The following is a 24,564-nucleotide window of genomic DNA, read 5'->3' on the forward strand; positions in this document are numbered from 1 at the left end:
AGCCCAGATCCTCCTCTTCTCGGGTCCCTCTTCTGTGCTCCTGGCCCCTCTCCCCTGCTGAGTGCCCCCACAGCAAGCGGCTTGCCTTGGGGGCACCCGAGCCGAGTCACAGCTCTGTGTGTCCATTCAGACACGTGTGGCCATTCAGACACGGAGCCCCATCCGGCCCTGCCCCTTCTCCCTCCCAATTGGCTAGCTGACTGATTGACCGCAGCGGCAGCCAATGGAGCAGCTGCTGTGTCTCAGCCAATCAGGAGGGAGAAACTTGGACGACTGAGACACTTGTGGACAAAAAAGGACCACAGGTAAGTGTTAGGAGGGGCTGATGGGAGCTGCTGCACACAGAAGTCAGAAAAACTTCTGAATTAATCCCTTTAAAAAGTTCAGGTGTGTGTAAAGGCAGGCATCCCAATACTTTTGACAATATAGTGCGTATTTGTAATTTATATTTATTTATTTTATATATATATATATATATATATATATATATATATATATATATATATATATATATATATATATATATATATATATATATATATATACACATATACACACACACACACATACATACACACACACACACACAGTGTATGTATGTATATATATATATATATATATATATATATATATATATATATATCACATTATATATACACACACACACACACATATATATATATATATATATATATATATACTCTATATATCTTCTTTTTTTTTAATCTATTATAATAAATTCATCTAAATATATATATTTATATCATGAAACTGGACAGTCAAGTCGATGAGTGACTGCTATGACATAGGGGTTGATTTACTAAAATTGGAGAATGCAAAATCTGGTGCAGCTCTGCACAGTAGCCAATCAGCTTCTAATTTCAGCTTGTTCATTTAAACTTTTTTGTTTGTTTGTTTTGTTTTGTTTTGTTTTGTCAAAAACAAAAACTGGAAGCCGATTGGTTTTTATGCAGAGCTGCACCATATTTTGTACTCCCTATAATGTACACTTGCATGAAAACATTTAAAAAGAAGCCAACAGCTCCACCTGCTGGATGGATATATTACAAGATGATAATATGCAATATGTCATAATTACGTCACAAAAAAAAATATTTTTAATTCTAACCATACTATTTGAATAAAATATTTGGCAACACTACATTTTAAACAAGAGAGCAATGGGATCTTGAGGATGTTTAACAGGGGGTTGTTTTACGTAAGAAACCCTCCACCCGCTATCTCAGGCCCAATCAATAAGGAGATCTCAATTGTTCTTGGAAGCTCCTATTGTCATAAAATAAACAATGACCTTAAAAAAAAAGGCATTAAGGGGATACGGAATAAAATCTGTCAACATCCCCCCCCCCCCCCACCTCATGTAAAACAATACACAGCGCATATCCTCCCCCCAGACAATGAACAGGTTAACAGGCCAAAAGCCCGACCTTGCAGTTAATGCTTGTCAGGTCTGCAGCAAGTCTCATGGTGGCCTGCCTCTCCTAGTGAGGTACGGTGTGGTGGACCAGGCTCGTGCCGTCACAGCCGCTGCGAGATTGATGACTCTGTCTCTTTGGCGTTTCGCACCATAAAGTACAAGGCGCGAAATCATGAACCAGCATCGAAGGGGAAATTACTGTTTGGATACTCTGAGAATTTATACAGCCAGTCTAGTCCATCTTACCTGAATGCCTAAAAGAGGACATGTGGCTGGGATGAGGACACTGAGGGATTTAGATATCCTCATCAAGCAGCAAAAAGCTTTAAAAGAGCAATTTATACTTTGCGTTAACAGAAGACAAAGTCGTTAACTCACCAGCTCAGCTCCCCCCTGCTCCCCACCTTCAGCTGTGGTTCAGCAGCTGAGCTTCCCCTGATACCCACCTTCAGTTCAGCAGCCGACCTTCCCCTGATCCACTCTCTCAGCAGAGACCCAGCAGCCTATGTCCAAATGCTTCCCCATCACTTCAGTGACACAGCAACTCTGCTCCCCTGTCTCAGCAGTGACTCAACGGGGTTGATTTACTAAAACTGGAGAGTTCAAACTGGTGCAGCTCTGCCCAAACACCAATCAACTCATAGTTTTCTTTGGTCAAAGTTTAATTGAACGAGCTGAAGACTGATTTAGAAAATCAAACTTAATATCTCAGCTGCCCCTGCTCCCCTCTCTCAGCAGTAACTCAGCAGCTCAGCTCTACTTCCCCCCCCCCCCCCTCCAAGCAATGTCTGCTCCCCACTCCCTGCCGTTACTCAGCTGCTTCGCTCCCCCTGTTCCCCTCTTCCTCCAGTAACTAAGCAGATCAGCCTCCCCCTCTCCCCTTTCTCAGCAGTAACTCAGCAGCTCAGCTCTACTTTCTTCCCCCTCCCAGCAACTTCTCAGCAGCTCTGCTCCCCACTCCCAGCAGTTACCTAGCAGCTTCACTCCCCCTGCTCCCCCCCATCCTCCAGTAACTAAGTAGCTCAGGTCCCACTACTCCCCTTTCTCAGCAAATCAGCCCCCCTGCTCCCCACTCTCAGCAGTGGTTCAATGGGGTTGATTTACAAAACCTTTTTTGCCAAAGTTTAATTGAGCAAGAAGCTGATTGGCTAACTTACACAACTGCACCAGATTTTGCACTCTCCTGTTTTAGTACATCAGCCCCAACATCTCAGCTGTCCCTGCTCCCTTCTCTCAGCACAGACTCAGTAGCTCATCTCCCTGCTCCCCCTTCTTCCCCCTCCCAGCAGCATCTCAGCAGCTCTGCTCCCCACTCCCAGCAGTGATTCAGCAGCTTTGCTCTTCCTGCTCCCTTCTAACCAGTAGCGACTCAGCAGACCAGCTCCCCTTGCATCTCCCTCCCTGAAGTGACTAAGCAGCTCAGCTCTCCCTGCTCCCCTTTCTCTGCTCCTTTTTAACCAGTAGTGACTCAGCAGATCAGCCTCCCCCTGCTACCCCTCCCAGAAGTGACTCAGCAGCTCAGCATCCCCTTATCCCCCTCCCCAGCAGCCTCTCAACAGCTCTGCTCTATGCTCACAGCAGTGACTCAGCAGCTCAGCTCCCCTGCTCTTCTAAAAAGTAGTAACTCAGCAGCTCAAGTCCATCTGTTCCCTCTCCTGGCAGTAACTCAGAAGCTCAGTTCCCCCCTCTCAGCAGTGACCCAGCAACTCAGCTTACCCTGCTCCCCTCTTACCAGTAGGGACTTTGCAACTCAGATCTTTCTGCTGCTCTCTTACTACCGGTAGTAGTGATGCAGCACCTCAAGACACCTTGCTCCCCCTCCCATCAGTGATACATTTCCAGTATTGGGCTGCCTATTGAACTGTCTGTACATGTTATAAACCTTCATAAAAATGATCGAACGGAATGATTGCACATCCAAGGTCTGGGTTAAGATTTGGCAAATTGACCTCTTTGAAGAAAGTCGATTCTTCCTAAAACTGAGGGTATATATTTGTGTGTGTGTGTGTGTGTGTGTGTGTGTGTGTGTGTGTGTGTGTGTGTGTGTGTGTGTGTTTCCCTTGGAGCTCCCTTTAACATACCGTAAGCACTGTGGTACCTTTCTTCCAGACATTGCCATCTTGCAGAAAATGGATTGGGGAATAATTGGAGACATATGTCAGCAATCAGTAAATCTGAACACGGCGCGGCGTTGAGTACCAAGCATAGCCCTCGCTGCTGCGTAAGGGGAAGTAAGGTCTCAACCTCAAGATTTCCTCTTGCGATATCGCAAATGAAGCAGCGAGAAAAGGTTGCGATCGTTCCTTTGTGATTTTTTTTCCTCTGTTTTAATTTAGCGTGAGGAATTGGCGATTTGATTAAGCCTGGCACAGTGGTGCCTCGGCCCTCGGAATAAGAGAGGCATGCGTTACTAATGAATCGAGGCCTTCGCCTGCCAGAGCGGTTTAATTTCACGCACCATCCGCTCACAGCATCTTAATTTGTCTATGAAACAAAACCAAGTGGAGAGATAGATTATCTGGATGAGGACGCCGCCAAGTATATTCCAAATTCCGAAGCCCCGGAGCGAGTGACACTCTGCGAAGCAAGACAATCGGCTCTGGACAAGAGCGTAACGGAGGAGCGGCAAAGTTGGGGCAGATGTTGAGGGACTACCAGTCCCAGCATGCCCTAGAAGCCACAGCCGGTCATTCTGCAACAAGTGAAGAGGCACAGGTGACACCTGTTCTAAAAAGAGCTAAACCTGCACCAATATGCAAGGCCAGAAACACAAAAGGTGCTTTCCTATGAGGTTAAAGTGTATGTAAACCCTGACAATGAACTTCTTTGATTTGCTCCCCTTTGGTCTGTTAAATAAACGTTAAATACCATTGAAATAGTTTTGTTATATCTGTTGGATAAATGCAAAAAATGATTGATCCTGCCAGAAATCTGAGTTGGTCGTTTCCTGTGCTCCCTGCTACCAGTTAGCATTGTTCTCAGCTAGCTCTGCACACTACAGAACACCTCCCACCAAAGTTATGAAAATAAGGAGAGAAAGATAGGTTTCAACACACTTCCTATTGAGTAGAATTATAGGTGTCACTGAATAATTGAGTAGAATTATAGGTGTCACTGAATAATTGAGTAGAATTATAGGTGCGCCGTAGACAGCTGTCACTGTCTTTTAGTAAATATCTCCTAAACAGTGTAGGTTTAGGAGATATTTCTTGGACCTACAAGTAAGCCTTAATCTAGACTTACCTGTAGGTCAAAGTGGTTTGTAAGGGTTTACAACCACTTTAAGTTAACAATCAAACCTAGATTAGAGCCTAAAACAGGCCTAGATCTTATGCATTTTCTTAAGTATATATTGTTTAACGTGATGTTTGTAAGTCAGAGACACTTCCTTTTTTATTCGGCCCAGCAGAGCTGCATATCTGTCTGTGTGTGTTGTGTCTCTCCATTGCAGTGTATGGAATAAACAGCACCTTTTTCCTTTTTATCGATTTGGATCTATCATCTCATCTAAATGGTCTTTTTTGGAGACTTCCTAACCTGAATTAACACTATCCTTTGGGTGACAAGGCTAATTGCTAAAATGTCACACCAACTTCCCTCAATCCCAGTTGTCCTAAACCATTGGTCATCAACTTGAAACCCAGGCCTCAAGTGCATCTCCCGACACTTACAGGGGGTGCACAATAGCAGCTCATTTGGGGTGACAGTGACCACAAGAATAACCCCCAGCACTGGTTTCAATACACAGTAATAACCCCCAACAATGGCGTCAGTGGATGGATATTAACTCCCAACATTGGTGTCTGTGACTGCAACAATAACCCCAAACACTTGTGTCAGTAGACACAATAATAACCCCCAACACTGGTGTCAATGGACACAGTTATGACTCCAAGAATTGGTGTAAGTAACCGCAAAAATAACCACCAACCTTGGTGTAAATGTATGTAATTATAACCCCCAGCATTAGTGTCACTGGGCGCAATAATAACCCCCAGCATTGGTGTCAGTGTTATGGATATTTTATAGATAGGCAACTCCTATCCTCATACTGATTAGCGATTTCAAATTAATAAGAACTACTGCAGTAGGGAACAGACACAAAATAACTGTTCTGATTTATTTGACACAATAGAAGGTTTTTATACACACAATTACGTAGGTATCACATTAATATTACAATTGTACTTTTATGGTGACAAGGGGCGTAACATAGGCAGGCCAATTCTAATTAGGACTCGAAAGAATGCAAACATGTAATGAAAACATTATTAGTGGCGTGTGCACAGTGAGTGCAGTGTGCAATACATATAAAATATAATATAATATTATACAGAAATTACAAATTTCCTTTACAGTCAAGTAACCTCAAAAAGTAACAACCAGCATTGGTGTCAGTGGACGCAAATATAACCTCCAACATTGGTGTCAATGGATGCAGTAATAACCCCCAGCATTGGTGATAGTGACTGCAATAATAACCTCCAGTATTGGTGTCAGTGACTGCAGAAATAACCCCCAGCACTGGAGTCAGTGGACACAATGACAACCCCGAGCATTTATGCCAGTGGACGCAATATTAACCCCCAGCACTGGTGTCAGTGGATGCAATAATAACCCCCAGCATTGGTGTCAGTGGATGCAATAATAACAACCAGCATTAGTGTCAGTGGATACAATAAAAAAAATAAACAGCATTGGTGCCAGTGGACGCAATTATATCCCCCAACATTGGTGTTAATGGATGAAGTAATAACGCCAGCATTGGTGTTAGTGACTGCAATAATAACCCCAGCCTCAGTCTCAGTGGATGCAATAATAACCTCCAGCATTGGTGTCAGTGGGCATAATAATAACCTCCAGCATTGGTGTCAGTGGGCATAATAATAGCCCCCAGCACTGGTGTCAGTACTATTCCCACCCCCAAATTGGTGGTCTCTGACAGTGAAATGTAACCCGCCCCTTCATTGGTGATCATTGGCAATGAAAGTTAACACAACACCCCCCCCCACCCCACCACCACCGCAGATTATTACTTACCTATGACACGATCCTACCTATCCGACTCTCCCCAGGCCAGGACTTTGCTTGTACTATAGGCAGGAAGAAATTTGTCCACAGTACAGACTTTTGTTTTTTCAGTGCTAGGTGCTGGAACACAGTGTTCCTGTGCCTGGCACCCCACTGCCACTCTTCGCTGCTTCGTTAATGGCGCTCAACAGCCCACAGGCCACATGCTGGGCCCCAGGGTCCTAATCACTTAATAATTGGGTGCAGAATCAGGCTGGTTTAAGGGAAGGGACATCAGAATGGAAGTTCCTTCAGGGACAAGGTATGACCTGACCTGTGCAATGTTCTCTGTAAAATGCCGGGAATTTCTCAGCAGAACAGGAACAAATAAAATGAATAAATAATAAATAATTGATTTTCCTTCCATAAACAACATCTGCTATTTAGTGCAGTGCCAATCTAACTCTGCGGAGTCAGCACAAAAATTACCGCAGCGCAGCGTAATTCATCCAACCCAGAGAGCCTCGCCATTCCACTTTACTTCTTCCCGGTTTACTTTTCACTTTTTTGTTACATTTAAAAAATGTGATGGTTTGTTATGAAATGAAGATCAAGATACAAACTTACGAGGGGGAGGGGGGACTTTGTGAGGTCCGGCATATTACCTAGCACCCTTTAACCCCAAATAAAAGAAAAACGCTATCGGGTATATTTCTAAAAAATAAATTTTAAAAAAATAAATGAAAATCAGAGCGCTTGTCCTATACATTCATATACATTCGTTCTGTGCAAATGGGGTAACATTGAATGTTACTAGGCTATTGTCTCTCCAGGCCAAACTTTATTCATTCATACGGACTAAAATTAATCAGGAAAATACTGCATTATGGCCACTAGAGCTGATGATTTTTGAAAATAAATATTTATTTCCTTCATTGAGTTGCAGTCACAAACTATCCATTGCACATGATGTTATTTCAACTCACAGTGAACTCTGCCAATTCAACAACTGGCGCTGTGGAGAAGCTCATCTACAAAGTCAGCATAGATCAGGGGTAGGCAATGTAGGCACTCCATCTGTGGTGAAACTACAAGTCCCATCATGCCTCTGAGAGACATGCCTGTGGCTTTTAGTCTTACAATCCCTCGTGGGACTTGTAGTCCTACAACAGCTGGGTAGCCAAAGTCGCCTATACCTGACATAGAGGTTATAAACAAAAAAAAAAATGAAAGGGTTGCACACAAAAAGACTGAAAATGTTGCATGTATGTATACAGATGAGTGTCCTACCTTGGTCAGACAGGAAGTCCAGCATGGTCTGCAGGAGGAAGGAGAGATGGCGAACGCACAAGGTTGGGTTCCCCATCCTTCGGGAAGCGTATACGAGCTCGTGGAGTAAACGCATCTGTACAGCGGCCCATCCTCTGTGTGCACCTGGAGTGAGAGCAACAGACATTGAAATACTCTGTACTTCTGAGAGACTCTCCTCTCCTGAAATACGCTGCACTGCTGGAGGACTCTGCTCCTTCTTCTATCTAACTTTCCTCTCCTGAGAAACTCTGCTCGTCTGGAGGACTCAGCTCCTTCCTCTATCTAACGCTCCTCTCCTGAAATACTCTGCTCTGCTGGAGGATTCTGCTCCTTCCTCTATGACTCTCCTCTCCTGAGAAACTCTCCTTTCCTGAAATACTCTACTCCTTCCACTACCTAACTCTCCTCTCCTGAAATACTCTGCACTGCTGGGGGACTCTGCTCCTTCCTCTATCTAACTCAACTCTCCTGAAATACTCTGCTCTGCTGGAGGATTCTGCTCCTTCCTCTATGACTCTCCTCTCCTGAGAAACTCTCCTTCCCTGAAATACTCTACTCCTTCCTCTACCTAACTCTCCTCTCCTGAAATACTCTGCACTTCTGGGGGACTCTGCTCCTTCCTCTATCTAACTCAACTCTCCTGAAATACTCTGCTCTGCTGGAGGATCCTGCTCCTTCCTCTATCTAACTCTCCTGAAATACTCTGCTCTGCTGGGGGACTCTGCTCCTTCCTCTATCTAACTCAACTCTCCTGAAATACTCTGCTCTGCTGGAGGATCCTGCTCCTTCCTCTATCTAACTCTCCTGAAATACTCTGCTCTGCTGGAGGACTCTGGCTCCTTCCTCTATAACTCTCCTCTCCTGAGAAACTCTCCTTTCCTGAAATACTCTACTCCTTCCTCTACCTAACTCATCTCCTGAAATACTCTGCTCTGCTAGAGGACTCTGCTCCTTCCGCTATCTCTAGACAGGGAGGTGTACAGGGGGGCTCTCTGGGGGTCTTAGAGCCTTCCTGTGAGTAGTCAGAGATGAGGCCATCTAGGTGCACAATGTTTTTTTTTTTTTTTTTTTTTAAATAGTTTTTATTGAAATTTTCACATGGTACAAATAATAAAACAAATACAAATAGTGGTGGACTACAGAATAGTAATTAACAACCAAAATTAAGTAAAGAGAGAAGAAGAAAAGAGAAAGAAAGAAAAGAAAGAGAGTTACGTTTATGAACGTAGTTTAAACATTTCACCTCTAATGACATGTTCATATTTTGTAATCGGTTCAGTGGGATCGGTTAAGATACAACTATTGTGAATACATAGAATGTTCAATTTTTGCATTGTGGGACGCCATCAGGCTCCCCGGCACCCCATCTGGGATCACGCTGTGACGGGGGCCATCTGGCGTGCTTCTAGATCAAAAATATCACATTGTCAAACAGATTATTTCCTGTACCACTCTGTCCAACATTTCCAGTGTTGGTCAAATTTCAAGCCGCAAGAATTTCTCAGTGCTAGTAATCTTTCATACTGATAATTTAAGTTCACCTGGACTAGTACTTCAGAAGGATTTGGGGATTGTGTACTTTTCCAATGACGGGCAATTATTAATTTGGCAGTAGTTAAGATGTGTATCACTACTATGCGGAATTGGGGTGGGTAGTCTTCTATACTAAGATGCAGTATCGCTAAGGCTGGATTTGGGGATTGAATTATTCCGGTGATTTCCGTGAGTATGCTAAATATCTTCCTCCAATAGCTAGAAACATTTTTGCAATGCCAAAAAATATGTAAGATAGTACCTACACTGCCGCAATCTCTCCAACAGAGTGAAGAGTGCGTGGAAAACATTCTTGCCAGTTGGTGTGGAGTCCTGTACCATTTATGGAGAATTTTTTGGTTGAGCTCCCAATGGTTGGCGCAGTGGGTGGCTGCATAGTTATATGCGAGGGCTTTTCTCCATTGGTTTATATCGTATGTTTGGTTTAGATCCCTCTCCCAAGTGATCATGGAGGGGGACTTTACCAGACATTGCTTATATTGTAGGGTGTTGTAAATAAGCGAAATGCCTCGGGTTTTGAGGGTGGGAGATACAAAGTACTGCCATATTGGACTGTTGATTTCAATGATTGGTGGGGGAGAACTCTTTAGAAAAGATGACACCTGATTATATAGATATATACTAGTTGGGGGAATATTGTATGCGTGTCGTATGGAGACGAACGATTTCATGACCTCTTGAGTATATATTTCATCTACCCACTCTATGCCATTCTCCTTCCATTTTGAGATATTGCTGTATGGAATCAGCACTTCCAAGGTTTGGATCGGGACCCTGACTACTGTGTGAGGTTGTCCTGATTTTTGTTGTTGTAGTAGATGCCTCCATGCGGTGATCGTTGCTACGATCGTGGGGGATAGATGTATCAGGGATCTAGGTTTCCAGGAGTCCGCTATGAGTAGGAGGCTCATATTGTGAGTATGTGCTATACATTCTTCTAAGCCTACCCATAGTTGATCAGGGTTAGGTGAAAACCATAGTTTGGCCTGTGCTAGTATTACTGCCCAGTAGTAATCCTTAAGTTCCGGAAGACCCATGCCACCCGCCTTTTTATGCATGATAAGCTTATGAGAAGGGCATCTCGCTCTCTTGCCCTGCCATATGTACTGCTTAAGGAGTTTATTCAACTCCGTGAAGTGTGCGGACTTATAAGGAATTGGGAGGGTTCGGAATATATATAGAATTTTTGGCAAGATTAGCATTTTAAATGCTGCTATTCTTCCTGCCCATGATAATATAATTTTGGAAATACGGGATATGGTTTTTTGGATTTCTTGTGTAAGATGTTTGATGTTAAGATCTGCAATAGTGGATAAATTGTTAGATATCTGTATGCCTAAATAGGTGATATGTTTGGGCGCCCAGACATATGGGAACGCTTGCTTGAGGTGAGAACTCACGTGTCGGTTTAGCCCTAGGTCTAATATGAGTGACTTTGTAAAGTTTACTTTATAATAAGAGATCTTACCAAATTCTTCCAGGATCTTATGTGTATGTGGAAGTGACACGACCGGGTTTGATAGGAACAGTATTATATCGTCCGCGAACAGATTGACTATGTGGTCTCTCCTTCTGGCCTTAAGGCCAGTAATGTGCGGGTGAGATCTAATGGACTCCGCCAGGGACTCTATCATCATATTAAATATTAGGGGCGACAAGGGACACCCCTGGCGGGTGCCATTCGATATATGAAATGTTTTGGACACTAGCCCCATGGTGTACACCTGGGCTGAAGGTGTAGAGTATAGCGCCAGGATAGCTGACAGGGCCTCATGCCGAAAACCAAATTTTATAAGTACTTCTGTCATGTACTCCCAATGGACTCTGTCGAACGCCTTCTCCGCATCTATTGAAAGAAGCAGAGAAGGCGTCCCACGAGTCCCAGCTTGGTGAATGAGGCCTAGTAGGCGTCGTGTGGCATCTGAGGCCTGCCTCCCCTTTGTAAATCCAGTTTGGTCTGGATTAATTAAATTTGGCATAATGTCAAAGATTCTATTTGCTATTACTTTAGCGTATAGTTTAATGTCTCCATTGAGAAGAGAAATGGGACGAAAGTTGGCTGGTGTGTCTGGAGATTTTCCTGGTTTAGGTAGGGTGACAACAAAGGCTTTGAGCATTTCAGCTGGGAAGGAGCCTGCTATCCTGGCTGCATTAAAGATAGATAGGAGATGTGGGGATAAAATTTGGCTGAATTTTTTATAGTACACATTGGAGAGCCCATCTGGGCCTGGTGATTTTCCGGAGGGTAGGGAGTGGATAGCTTTGTCTAACTCAGCTGGGGAAATTGGAGATCTTAGTTCCTGGAGTTGGGTGTCAGTTAGTGAGGGCAAGTTGAAGTAGGAAGGATGCGATGTTTCCTTTTGTAGGTGGTACTGTATTGGGGTCCGTATGTAGATTATAGAGTGACGAGTAATAATCTGCGAAGGCATCTGCTATCTTTTGGGGATGCTCCACCTTGTCTGCTGTTTTAGGGTGAAGTAGGTAAGGGATCGACGTTTTAGTGCGTCTGTCTTTTAAACGGTTGGCCAGGAATTTACCTGCTTTGTTATTGTTTCCGTAGTAATTAAGCCGGAGTCTTGCCATAGCCTTATCATGGAGCGTGCTATACCATTCTCAAATTTTATATCTAATTTGGGATATTTGCGTTGCTAGATCAATAGACGGGTTTTGTTGGTTGCGATGTTCTAGAGAGCGGAGTTCAGTTAGTAGGCTGTTCAAGTTAGCGGCACGGGTCTTCCGGATTTTTGAGTTAATTTTAATAAGGGTCCCCCTAATGAAAGCCTTATGGGCATTCCAATTTATAAAAGCATTAGTGCATGTAGGGTCGTTGATTTGAAAGAATTCTACAAGTTGTTGGGATATTTCAGTGTGGTATTTTGGGTCTTGCAGTACCGTTTCATTGTTTCGCCATATGCGGGGCGATGCATGCATTCTACCCCCTTCGATAGTTAGTGTGACGGGTGCGTGGTCTGACCACGTTATATCGAGGATAGAGGATCTGGTAGTTCTATGCAATAGATCTAAATCTGTGAGGAACATATCTATTCTGGAGTAAGTATTGAATCTAGGAGAATAGTACGAATATGATCTTTCATTTGCGTTCAGGCAACGCCAGGCGTCGAATAGACCTTCCTGGTGTAGGAGTTTTTTAAAATTAGGTAGATGGTGCCTTACTCCAGAAGAGGTATCCAGTTCACTATCTAAAATCATGTTAAAATCACCACATATGAGTATGCTCCCAACACGCACCTGCTCGATTTGTTTGAGTACTTTCCGCAAAAATTTTAATTGGTGTGAGTTAGGAGCATATATGCAAGCAAAAGTAATAGCAATCATATTAATATTGCAGACCATAATGATAAACCTACCATTAGGATCTACTACAGAGGATTTAAGTTCAAATTTAACCGAGTCCCGTACAGCAATCATAACCCCTCTTTTTTTCGCCGTAATGGAAGATTGGAGAATGTGTGGGAATTTCTGGTGTGAACACAGTGGTGTAGCCAGTTTATGAAAGTGTGTTTCTTGCACAGCCAATATGTCCGCGTTCTGCTTGAGTGCTTCTTGCCAGAGAGATCGCCGTTTGGCCGGGTGATTTAGGCCTCGTGCATTTAGGGAAAGAATGTTAATGCTCATTTTTGGCTAATTAGGAATGATATGAGCTGTTCGGTTCGAGGTTTAAATGGGAAGTCTCGAATGTCTGCTAGACTGTATACAAGAGAGCATATGTGCCCGTATTTAAACGTTTTTAATCCTTGGGCAATTGATCCGAATTGTTTGTTCCCGGGAGAAGGATGAGGAGGTTCCATAGGTCTCGGTCTTCCAAGGTGGTATATGAGATCTGTTGCTGAGCACTCGTTGATTGTGAAGTAGAAGAGTGGGTCTAGAAAGGATTTGTAGAGTGGACTCGAGTAACCAAGATGTGGATCTTTCATACTGCCGTTGGGTACTTTGTTATAAGCATAGTTCAAGTATAGGCTTCGATTTTTAGAGGCGAAACACAAAACGTGAAGAAAAACAGCAAACGAAAAACAAGAATAGAAAAGAAAAAAATGAACTGCAATTTGCAAATAAGAAACAAGACCCATATGGGTCAGGCAACAATTGCCCAAATCGAGGGCTAACGGTACGCTGTTGGGTACCAGGGGCGCTCAGGGAATCTGAATTGAACTTGCGCGGAGGAATCATTGGTGTAATAGGATCAGGTGAGACGGGCTGTAGATCTCCGGCGTGGTTTCGTTTGCCAGTCGTTGGATATCTTGGCTAAAGTTTGCCCCGTCGGTTGGGGTGGAGCCTGACCCGGGTCAGGAGGTAAGATGTTCCAATTCTTCAAGAGCTGCATCCCTTCTTCCAGTGTGCGGATGAGATGGATGGATCCATTATAGGAAACTTGTAACTTGGCAGGGTATTTCCACTTATACATAATGTTGTGGTTTCTCATGGCTTTGGTTAGTGTAGACATGTTGCGTCGGAGTTGCAAGGTGTACTGTGACAAGTCAGGCAGGATTTGGAGTGCAGCAGCTGCTTCTGGGATGTTTTCCCCTCTCCGTAGCTTGTCAAGTATTTGTTCTTTGGCTGTGAAAAAATGCATTCGCAGTAGAACATCACGGGGAATTTCCTGAGGTAGGAACCCTGGTTTTGGAACCCTGTGGATTCTATCTATGGACAGGTCCAATGGTGATAGTGATGGGACCAGGGCTTTGAAAAGATCTTGGGCATAAGTTGGAAGTTGTTGTGCCGTCAGTGTTTCTGGGACCCCCCGGATTTCTAAATTGTTTCTGCGGGAGCGGTCCTCAAGGTCCGCCATTTTGAGGTGGATCTTTTCTATAGCCTCGTGTTGTACAGCATGAGAGTCCACCAATGCATTGAACAAGGAGGTGACATCACACATTCTTGTTTCTACCTGATGCACTCTCTCCCCTAGGTCGCTGATTTCAGCTTTACATTGTTGTAAGCATGACAACATATCTGTTTGCAACGATGTACGTAATAATATTAACAGTTCTTTTAAGGTCGTATCAGAGATGGGCTGACCTGTTCTCGGGAATTGTGCGATCGGATCCGCGATTTGCTGGGTGGCCAATCCGCCGCCACCTGCCGCCATGTTCATCGTCGCTGTACAGGGATGTAGTCTGTTACTAGACTCCAGCCTGGGTCTAGACTTCGCAGGACTCCTGGTCGTTGGAGAATTATTTGGAGAATCTGACTCGGAGGACTGTGCTTCAGATTCCTCATCCATCTCCTCTGTGCGCTCTGCTCTGGGCGGCTGCTCCATTGACGTCGCTGGCGCTGACACTGACACTGGAGGCTGCGCGTGTTTTGCTGTGTGCTGTCCTCCTCCGCCATCTTTGTGTGGCCCGCGATCCAAGGCCGGATAAAAGTCCGGTAATTTTAAGGCGTGCGGCTGTTTTTGGGATCTTTTCCGCATGGTGGGTCTGTCGGCGGGTGTCTCCGGGGTCGGATGCGCACGGTTCGCCGGTTGTAGAGATCGCGTAGCGGGCTTGTGAGTAGCTATTCCCTGAGCGCGGAGCTGAGCTCACTTAGAATGCGACCATCTCGCTGCGCGGTCGCCACGCCCCCCAGGTGCACAATGTTTTAACATTACACTTAACCGGTTCCCGACAGGCTCACACAGATATACGGCTGCAGAATGGCTCTCCTGGGTGAAATTCCATATATATACGGCTTTGCCCAGGAGAGCCACCAGAGGGCGCGCAAGCACCGCCGGAGGCATTCACGTGTGCCCGCTGCAGGCGCAATCGCCGCAGGGGCGCACGCAATCGTGTGCACGAGAGCCAGCACAGGGATTTGTGTGTGTAGACACACAAATCCCTGTGTTGTCAGTGAAGAGAAGACAGATCGTGTGTTCCTACAAAGTATAGACAGCGATCTGTCATCTCTCCTAGTTAGTCCCATCCCCACACAGTTAGAACACAATGAGGGAACACACAGTTAACTCCTTCATCGCCCCCTAGTGTGTCCCTGCCAGTGACATTTACACAGTAATCAGTGCCCCAAAAATGTGGCAAAATTCTCCGAACTGTCCGTCGCAATACCACTAAAAATCGCAGTTCACCACAATTACTAGAAAAAATAAAAACACCATAAAAATGCCATAAATCTTTTCCCCTATTTTGTAGACGCTATAACTTTTGTGCAAGCCAATCAAAAACTAATTGCATTTTTTACCAAAAATATGTAGAAGAATACATATTGGCCTAAACTGCTGAAGAATTTTTTATTAATTTTTTTAACCACTTTCAGACCGGACCATTTTGCTGGCTTAAGACCAGACCACTTTTTGCGATTCGGCACTGCGTCGCTTTAACTGACAATTGCGCGGTCGTGCGACGTGGCTCCCAAACAAAATTGACGTCTTTTTTTTCCCACAAATAGAGCTTTCTTTTGGTGGCATTTGATCACCCCTGCGGTTTTTATTTTTTGCGCTATAAACAAAAATAGAGCGACAATTTTGAAAAAAAAAACACATTATTTTTTACTTTTTGTTATAATAAATATCCCCCAAAAATATCTAAAAAAAAACATTTTTTTCCTCAGTTTAGGTCGATACGTATTCTTCTACATATTTTTGGTAAAATAAAAATAAAAATCGCAATAAGCGATTATTGATTGGTTTGCGCAAAATTTATAGCGTTTACAAAATAGGGGATAGTTTTATGGCATTTTTATTAATAATTTTTTTTTTTACTAGTAATGGCGGTGATCAGCGATTTTTATTGTGACTGCAACATTATGGCGGACACATCAGACATTTTTGACACATTTTTGGGACCATTGTCATTTATACAGCAATCAATGCTATACAAATGCACTGATTCCTGTGCAAATGACACTGGCAGTGAAGGGGTTAACCAGGGGGTGGCAGTGTAGGGGTAAAGTGTTCCTAGGGGTGTGTTACTAACTGTGGGGGGCTAGGCTTTGTGTTAGTGAACACTGATCTCTGCTCCAATCACATGGAGCAGAGATCAGTGTCATTTGTTGCTAGGGAGAACGGGGAGATGCTGTTTACAACAGCATCTCCCCGTTCAGCCTCCCCGTGAGACGATCGCGGGTATCCCCGCGGTGCGCACGCGATGGCAGGGCGGCATATAGAAATAGAAGTACCTGTATGCCAATATGCCTGCCCGTGCCATTCTGCCGACGTACATCGGCGTGCGCCCAGGTTGGGAACTGGTTAAACTTGGGGGATATTTATTATAGCAAAAAGTAAAAAATATTGTTTTGTTTCAAAATTGTCGGTCTTTTTTTGTTTATAGCGCAAAAAATAAAAACCACAGGGGTTATCAAATACCACCAAAAGAAAGCTCTATTTGTGGGGGAAAAAAGACGTCAATTTTGTTTGGGTGCAACGTCGCACGACCGCGCAATTGTCAGTTAAAGCGAAGCAGTGCCAAAAGTAAAAAGTAAAAAGTGCTCTGGTCAGGAAGGGGGTAAAATCTTCCGGGGTGGTTAAAGTCATGTTTTAAGCCGGGTACACATGGGCAGTATGTTGTGAAACATTGGCCGGTTCAAAAAAATAAATTAAAAAATGCAGACATTCTGCGTGTGTGTGTGTGTGTGTGTGTGTGTGTGTGTGTGTGTGTGTGTGTGTGTGTGTGTGTCGGTCTGTCCAACAGAAGCCGGCTGTTTAGCTGGCTTCTGTTGGACAAGCATGCTGGAAAATCAGCAGCCGACCGACTCCAGATGAGCGCTCTCAGTCAATGGCAGAGAGCACTGATCGAAGTGTTCTGGCGGGGGGGGGGGGGGGGGCGTAAGACTGCAACAGCTCAGTGTGGGGGAGAGTACTGCACTAACCTTGCATAGTTAGTACAGCAGCTACAACCAGAGATGACAGGTTTTTTTTATCGTTCAACCCAATAAACTCATTGTGTGTACCCAGGCTTAAGTCACATGATCGTTGTGTTGATCTAAGTAGTGGAATAGTACCCCAAGTGAGACCAAATTTCTTATCTTGCAGAGACCTGGTTAAGTCCTCCATGTCAGAGATAGTGGTTAGTTCCGTGCTCCAATCTTGTCTGACAGAGGTTTCTAAGAACTGGTTTTCTGACCACAATGATCACACCCACAAGAGTGGTCATCCCACCAGCTCTTGATGGTCTTAAAGACGTAAGATTTTTGCTCGATCCAGCAGAACAGAGCTGTATTCACTTATAGCAGAATTAAAAATTAATATTCATTTCAATTACCGTTATTCTACATTCTAATTCTTAAATTTTTTTCCTTCTTCCCCAGATGGATCCAAAAAATAAAAAAAATAACCCACGCATACTCTGGCTCAGTTCCACCAGGCAGAACATCTTAATAAGTTTTATCATCATCCAGCACCGTTACCCCAATAATCCGGAATTATTTTTCTCTGGTGGCGCACTCCGCCGTTCCGCGCTCGTATTAAGAATAGTCACAGAAGAGGAGGCTTTGCATCCTCCGTTTTGTTTTGGTTCTTAAACAGATTATGGCTGTGCAGCCATCGCCGAGAGCTCTGCTACCGGCGGGCACAAAGGAAATTAATAAACAGCGCTTTCCAAAAAGCTTTTATACTTCAGCAACTTATGAGTGTAAAAAAATAAATAAATAAAAAGTCTGCAAATAAAGACTACAAAAACGAATGAAAAGAGAGGAACTAAACCTTCCGAAGTCAGATCAGAGGTGCCAGAAATATTTATGTTAAAGTGTAACTCCAATTTTATTTAAAAGAAAAATGGTGATCTATGTACATCACAAGGGTCTTAAACTTTGTAGCAGATAGGACTTTTGTTGCTCTGAAGGAATAGTCATTTGTTTCACCATGTCCTTTTCAGACGGATTCTGAATGGGAAGGTCTGGTTCATTATACATCACCTGGTGCGCACTCAACTGTTTTGATCAGAAAAGCTGCAGGGCCTGCATCCCTTTAGAAGTATAGAACCCTTGAGGAATAAGGCAGGCCCATACATGGGTCGGATTTTTTTAAAGAATTTTCTTTCGAATATCTTATCTAAGAATTTCCGTTTCGTATTTGGCACCATTAGTGGGGCTGCAGCAACAGCCGATTTTCGTACGTTCCATCGAATTTGAGTCATACTGGAAATTTTTCAAAAAAAAACTAATGATTTTCTAATCAATAATGGGAGAACCGCGCGAGAAATGTAATCGAAAAAGAAATGCGCATGTGCAAGAAAAGAAAAGAAGGATTCCCAGACACGAAAAAAAAAAAATTCTGTAGCAACATGAGGTGAAATTGAAGGCTTGGTTGGTCGAATTTCGAAATCAATGGTGGCACCACAGGATCACAAAATACGCACAAATTTTCTGATTTTCAAAAGAAAATTCTTTCCAAATTCTACCATGTATGGCCAGCCTATCGCCCCGAACACACGGTCAGACTTTCCGACTGCAAATGTGCGATTGGAGCTTGTTCAGACCGCGTATAGGTTCCATGGGACAGTTTCCATCGGAATTTCCGTCGCACAAAATTTGAGATCTGGTTCTCAAATTTTCCGACAACAAAATCCGTTGTTGGAAATTACGATTGTGTGTACGCAATCCCGAAGCACAAAGTTCTACGCATGCTCGGAATCAAGCAGAAGAGCCGCACTGGCTATTGAACTTCAACTTTCTCGGCTTGTCGTACGTCATCGCGCTCTTGACATTCGGAATTTCTGACAACATCGTGTGACCGTGTGTACGCAAGACAAGTTTGAGCCAACATCCGTCTGAAAAAAATCCCATGGATTTTGTTGTCGGAATGTCTGATCGTGTGTACGCGGCGTTACGCACCAAAAATAAAATTCCGATTACAGGAGATGCCTAATAATTTGACTTGTAGATTAGTGCAGACCTCTGGCAAAATCAGTGAGCCAATCACAGAAGAGGGAAATTACATTTCGGGGGGGGGGGGGCTTTTGTACAAGTATCTGTGTGTAAAACTCCAAACTGGGCAACTGTGGTCAAAAATTTGTTCTACAAAAAGGGGCAGTTTGAGACATCAGGCTCAGAAGTCTGTTTTTGGGGTGGGGTGTGGCAGACCTTTATCACCTCTTGGCTCTTCCAGCCTTTCATGACAATGCTAGGCTTTTCCCATAGCACAATAGGAGAAGCACTGGGTACTTCGGTAAAAGGTTTAGGGAGGGCGTGTCCTAGTACATCTCTCCATCCATACGGGGGCCTTAAAGGGTCTTACAGGATGTCCTTGTAGAAACCTTCAAAGATAAGAAATGATGGAAACGCCAACCTTATAGTAAAGCCTGGTACGCGCTAATAGCTCCAGTCTGAGCTGCTGTACTAACCTTCCAATGTTAGTACAGCAATCGCCACCGCTGAGCTGTTGTGTTATGACCGAGGGACAACCCTGGCCAGAACACTCCTGTCAGTGCTAATCGGGAGACGGTTGGCCGCTTGTTTTCCAGCATGCTCGCCCGGCGTTAGTACAGTGATCTTCCCCGCTGAGCTGTTGTGTTCTGACAGGGGGACGCCCTCCCCACCAGAACATTCTGTTCAGGGCTCTCAGCCATTGGCTGAGAGCACTGATCGGGAGCCGGTTCGCCGCTGGTTTTCCAGCATTCTCATTCGACAGAAGCCAGCCAAACTGGCCGGCTTCTGCCAGACTAGCTGACACGCTCATGGGGCAAATGTCAGCCGTTTTTTTTTTTTAACTAGCAAATGTCTCCCGACATTCGACCTGTGTGTAGGGGGCTTAAAGTGATTGTAAACGATCAACTTGTAAAACTTAAAACAGGAAGGCGGACAACTCGGATGCTCTTGAATAAAAGTACTTTATTGGTTACATGGGTACAGGCTATACACTGATGCGTTTCAGCTAAGCCTTCTTGGCCCGTGTACCCATGTAACCAATAAAGTACTTTTATTCAAGAGCTTCTGAGTTGCCAGCCTTCCTGTTTTAAGTTTTACAAGGTGATCGTTTACAATCACTTTAAGCCCCCTACACACAAAAAAAAAAAAAAAACGGCTGACATTTGGCTAGAGCACCGGATCACAGTTCGTTGACTTCTATTTTGGCAGTGGAGCTGGGGTCCCAGTGAGTGGCTGTGCAGGGTAGGAGTATCAGGACAACAAGTATGGTCATTGGAAGAAAGCAGGCCAGCTAAAGAACTGACCACACTGTGCTCTCCTGCTCAGCGTGGTCAGTTTTTAATAGGAAAGCAAGGAGACTGGCAGGATCACCAGGTATTTCACATAAAGGAAGCAATACAAAGAGAACAGGATACTTTCTCATACAAGTACATGGCACAGCAGGCACACACTGTATCAGGAATATGAAATGTTGGGGCAACAAACACTTTAAGTCTCTAAAATGTCCCTCATTAGAGTTTACCTGTCAGGGCTGGGCTTCCTTCTCTGAACTGGCCGCTCAGCTGATGGCTAATTGCCAGCTCCTATCTCTCCACAGTTGCTCATCTGTTGATATCCTGCTCGTCATTTCTGCCTACTTAAGCCATCCAGTCCAGAGGAGATCTACCGTATATACTCGAGTATAGGCCGACCCGAATATAAGCCGAGGCCCCCAATTTACCACAAAAAAACTGGGAAACTTATTGACTCGTGTATAAGCCGAGGGTGAGACATCCCTGTGTCCATCCCTGTGTCCCGTCCGTCCCTGTGTCCTGTCCGTCCCTGTGTCCCGTCTGTCCCTGTGTCCCGTCTGTCCCTGTGTCCCGTCCCTGTGTCCCGTCCGTCCCTGTGTCCCGTCCGTCCCTGCCTACCTGTGCCGATCTGCAGCCCCTGTGTGCCATGCTCTCCTGGTCTGACAGACGGCGGCCATTCCTCTGTTCAAAAGCCGCGCCTCCCTGTCTGTGATAGGCGGAACACTCAATTTCCCAGCAGTCAGTGTTTTCCGCCTATCACGGACATCCTCTCATCCTCGTCCGTAGTATGAGAATGAGCGGATGTCCGTGATAGGTGGAACACTGACTGCTGGGAAATTGAGTGTTCCGCCTATCACAGACAGGGAGGCGCGGCTTTTGAATAGTAGAATGGCCGCCGTCTGTCTGCTCAACACGCTGATCGGGCAGGCAGACGGCGATGACTCGAGTATAAGCCAAGGGGGGCACTTTCAGCCTCAAAAAAGAGGCTGAAAATCTCGGCTTATACTCGAGTATATACGGTACCTTCGCCTTGGTCAACATCACAAGAAACATCTCCCGTGTTCCTGTTTAAAGACTTGCTTTTCTGACATCCCTTCTGGCTCTAGATCCTGCTTGCTGTTCCACTACGTTGATCCCTGAACTTCTGGCTTGGCTGACTATCCGTTCCGGGTTACTGAACTTTGGCTATGTTTTGACCACGTTTGTTCTTTTTACTTTTATTACTAAATAAGTGTGATTTACCTGTAGTTCTGTCTCATCCTGATTTCATGGTTTCTGACAACACCAAGTCATTCAATACATAGTGTACAGTCTTGACACATTTATGTGCCATAACAAAGTAACTGTGTGCGAGTTATGCCATCTCTGCCTGGCCAATGAAGATGGCAGAAGACCTAATACCCAGGTGAAGAAGTGCTGGGGATGGAGAGGAGCATGGACATCCCAGAGCCAGCGGAAATTGGTTTGCGTAGAAAATCTGCCACAATGAGCACATATGCTGTACGTGCTTGTACATTATGTCAAAAAGCTCCTTGGGGCCTAAAATTTTGTATGGTGGTTTCAGCTTCAAAGGCCCATTTTCACACCAGAACGCGGGGTGGGAAACCTCCCGTTCTGTGCACACTTCCTGCACCACATTGAAGACACACTGGGTGTGCGATCTGCTGCGGGTGTCAATATATTGTTAATGATACCCCAAACGCAGATGGAGTAGTACCGCACCACCATGCAATCCAGTTGCAGTGGTGCATGCACTCATTTTTGTGAGATCCAGTGCGAGTTCCAATCGGCTGAAAAATCGCACCGCACTGAACGTGTTCCTGTGTTTTTCTGGTGTCAATTTTGCTTGGGTACAGCGCCGCACGACTGCGAAATTATCAGTTAAAGCGATGCAGTGCCGTATCGCAAAAAAATAATTAAAAAATGGCCTGGTCATTAAGGGGGAAAATATTCAGGGGCTGAAGTGGTTAAATTGGAGCCTTTAGTATTATTTTTACCCCTTTCTGCACGGGCATCTTTTTTAATTGGGTCGTGCCCAGTCACGTGACCACTGCGATTGGATGACAAGGCAGGACGGGCTCCCGATCAGTACTGGAGACTGGAAGCTGCCTATGAAAGCACGGTCACTGTGATGGGAGCGTGCAGCCGGCGCGCTCTCAGCACAGAGCGTGCCCACTGCATGCTCCCAGCACAGAAACCTTGACCGTTAAAGCTCACCCTCTTTGATGCCACACATATACATTATGTGGCTGTCACAAGGTTACCAGGTAAAAGAGTTGAGTAGGGTTGGTGTACATTCCAGATCCTTCCACGTTGTGAACTTCATTGTCTTATTCTGCTTATAGAAGACTCTTCTTACCTTTGCTGAAGTCTTTGGGGTCCAGGGACAAGCTGTATCCAGGCAAGGTCTCTAGTAGGAGTTTGTAACAAGCTTTCCAGCCGGGCTCCGGGATGGTCGGGGCCACGCACTGCATGGCGGCCACCCTCTTGAAGAAAGCGGACTTGCGGTGAAAGCCAATGAGCTCGTACAACTCGGAGAGAACGCTGTACCTCTGAATCTTCTCCTCTTCAGATAGCTGAGAAAAGAGAAAAAGGACAGTTTTATACATCCGGGCCATCAGGGAAGACGAACTGAAACAAATCCGATCCATCAGCTTGTACGGTGCATTCATTTTTTTCAAGCCAGCCCCCCCCCCCCCCCACTGCATTTTCTGCATTTTATTATTTTTTTGGCATTTTTTATTTAAAAGCGACACATTCTAATAAAATAATACAATCACATTCCTTAGTACACAAAAATGCCCACTTATCCAAATATACAAAATATTCCTGATGTACACAATATGATTGTCCATTAAAGTAATAATAAAAATAATAAAAAAGGATAAAGCATATTAGGTTATATAGTGCATCCGGAAAGTATTCAAAGCTCTTAACTTTTTCACACATTTTGTTATGTTAAAGCCTTATTCCAAAATTGATTAAACTCTCTCTCCTCAAAATTCTACAAAACAATACCCCATAAAGACAACGTGAAAAAAGTTTGCTTGAAATCTTTGCAAATTTATTAAAAATAAAAGAAACAAAAAAATCTCATGTACATAAGTATTCAAAACCTTTGCCATGACACTCAAAATTGAGCTCAGGTGCATCCTGATCATCCTTGAGATGGTTCTACAACTTGGTTGGAGTCCACCTGTGTCCACACGTGTTTATATAAGGTCCCACAGCTAACGGTGTATGTCAGAGCACAAACCAAGCCATGAAATACAACTAATTGTCTGTAGACCTCCAAGACAGGATTGTATGGAGGCACAGATCTGAGGAAGGGTACAGAAACATTTCTGCAGCATTGAAGGTGCCAATGAGCACAGTGGTCTCCATCGTCTGTAAATGGAAGAAGTTTGGAACCACCAGGACTCTTCCTAGAGCGGGCCACCCAGGCAAACTGAGCAATTGGGGGAGAAGGACCTTAGTCAGGGAGGTCACCAAGAACCCGATGGTCACTCTGACAGAGCTCCAGTGTTTCTCTCTGGAGAGTGGAGAACCTTCCAGAAGAAAAAAAACCTTTGCAGAACTCCACCAATCAGGCCTGTATGGTAGAGTGGCCAGACGGAAGCCGCTCCTCAGTAAAAGGCACATGACAGCCCGCCTGGAATTTGCCAAAAGGCCCATGAAGGATTCTCAGACAATGAGAAACAAAAGTCTCTGGTCTGATGAAACAAGGATTGAACTCTTTGGTCTGAATGGCAAACGTCATGTCTGGAGGAAACCAGGCACCGCTCATCAACTGGCTAATACCATCCCTACAGTGAAGCATGGTTGTAGCAGCATCCCGCTCTGGCAATGTTTTTCAGCAGCAAGAACTGAGAGACTAGTCAGGATCGAGGGAATGATGAATGCAGCAATGTACAGAGACATCCTTGATGAAAACCTCCTCCAAAGCTCTCTGGACCGCAGACTGGGGCGAAGGTTCATCTTCCAACAGGACAATGACCCTAAGCACACAGCCAAGATAACAAAGGAGTGGCTACGGGACAACTTTGTGAATGTCCTTGAGTGGCCCAGCCAGAGCCCAGTGTAAGGTCACCTGAGACCAGGTGACAGATGCACTCTGTAGGAGTCAGAAGTGCACCGCTAAGATAGTGG

At 44.6% G+C, this 24,564-nt stretch overlaps 1 protein-coding gene and 1 long non-coding RNA gene across 2 annotated transcripts in view; one reads left to right on the forward strand and one right to left on the reverse strand.

The window, feature by feature from the left end:
• Nucleotides 1-4,308, forward strand: part of LOC143998408 (uncharacterized) — a 45,043-nt gene extending 40,735 nt beyond the window's left edge. The window contains exon 3 of the long non-coding RNA XR_013277912.1: nucleotides 3,548-4,308. This is a non-coding gene — a long non-coding RNA (uncharacterized LOC143998408). The remainder of the gene's footprint in view (nucleotides 1-3,547) is intronic.
• TRAPPC9 (trafficking protein particle complex subunit 9) overlaps nucleotides 1-24,564 on the reverse strand; it is a 903,391-nt gene that overhangs the window by 849,865 nt on the left and 28,962 nt on the right. The window contains exons 8-9 of the mRNA XM_077493381.1: nucleotides 22,775-22,991; nucleotides 7,739-7,882 (exon numbers count right to left, since the gene is read on the reverse strand). Coding sequence (XP_077349507.1) covers nucleotides 7,739-7,882; nucleotides 22,775-22,991 — 361 coding nt within the window. The remainder of the gene's footprint in view (nucleotides 1-7,738; nucleotides 7,883-22,774; nucleotides 22,992-24,564) is intronic.

This window comes from Lithobates pipiens, unplaced genomic scaffold (assembly GCF_037356315.1).
Source record: "Lithobates pipiens isolate NorthernLeopardFrog02 unplaced genomic scaffold, aLitPip1_a1.2 Scaffold_19, whole genome shotgun sequence".
NCBI lineage: Eukaryota > Metazoa > Chordata > Amphibia > Anura > Ranidae > Lithobates > Lithobates pipiens.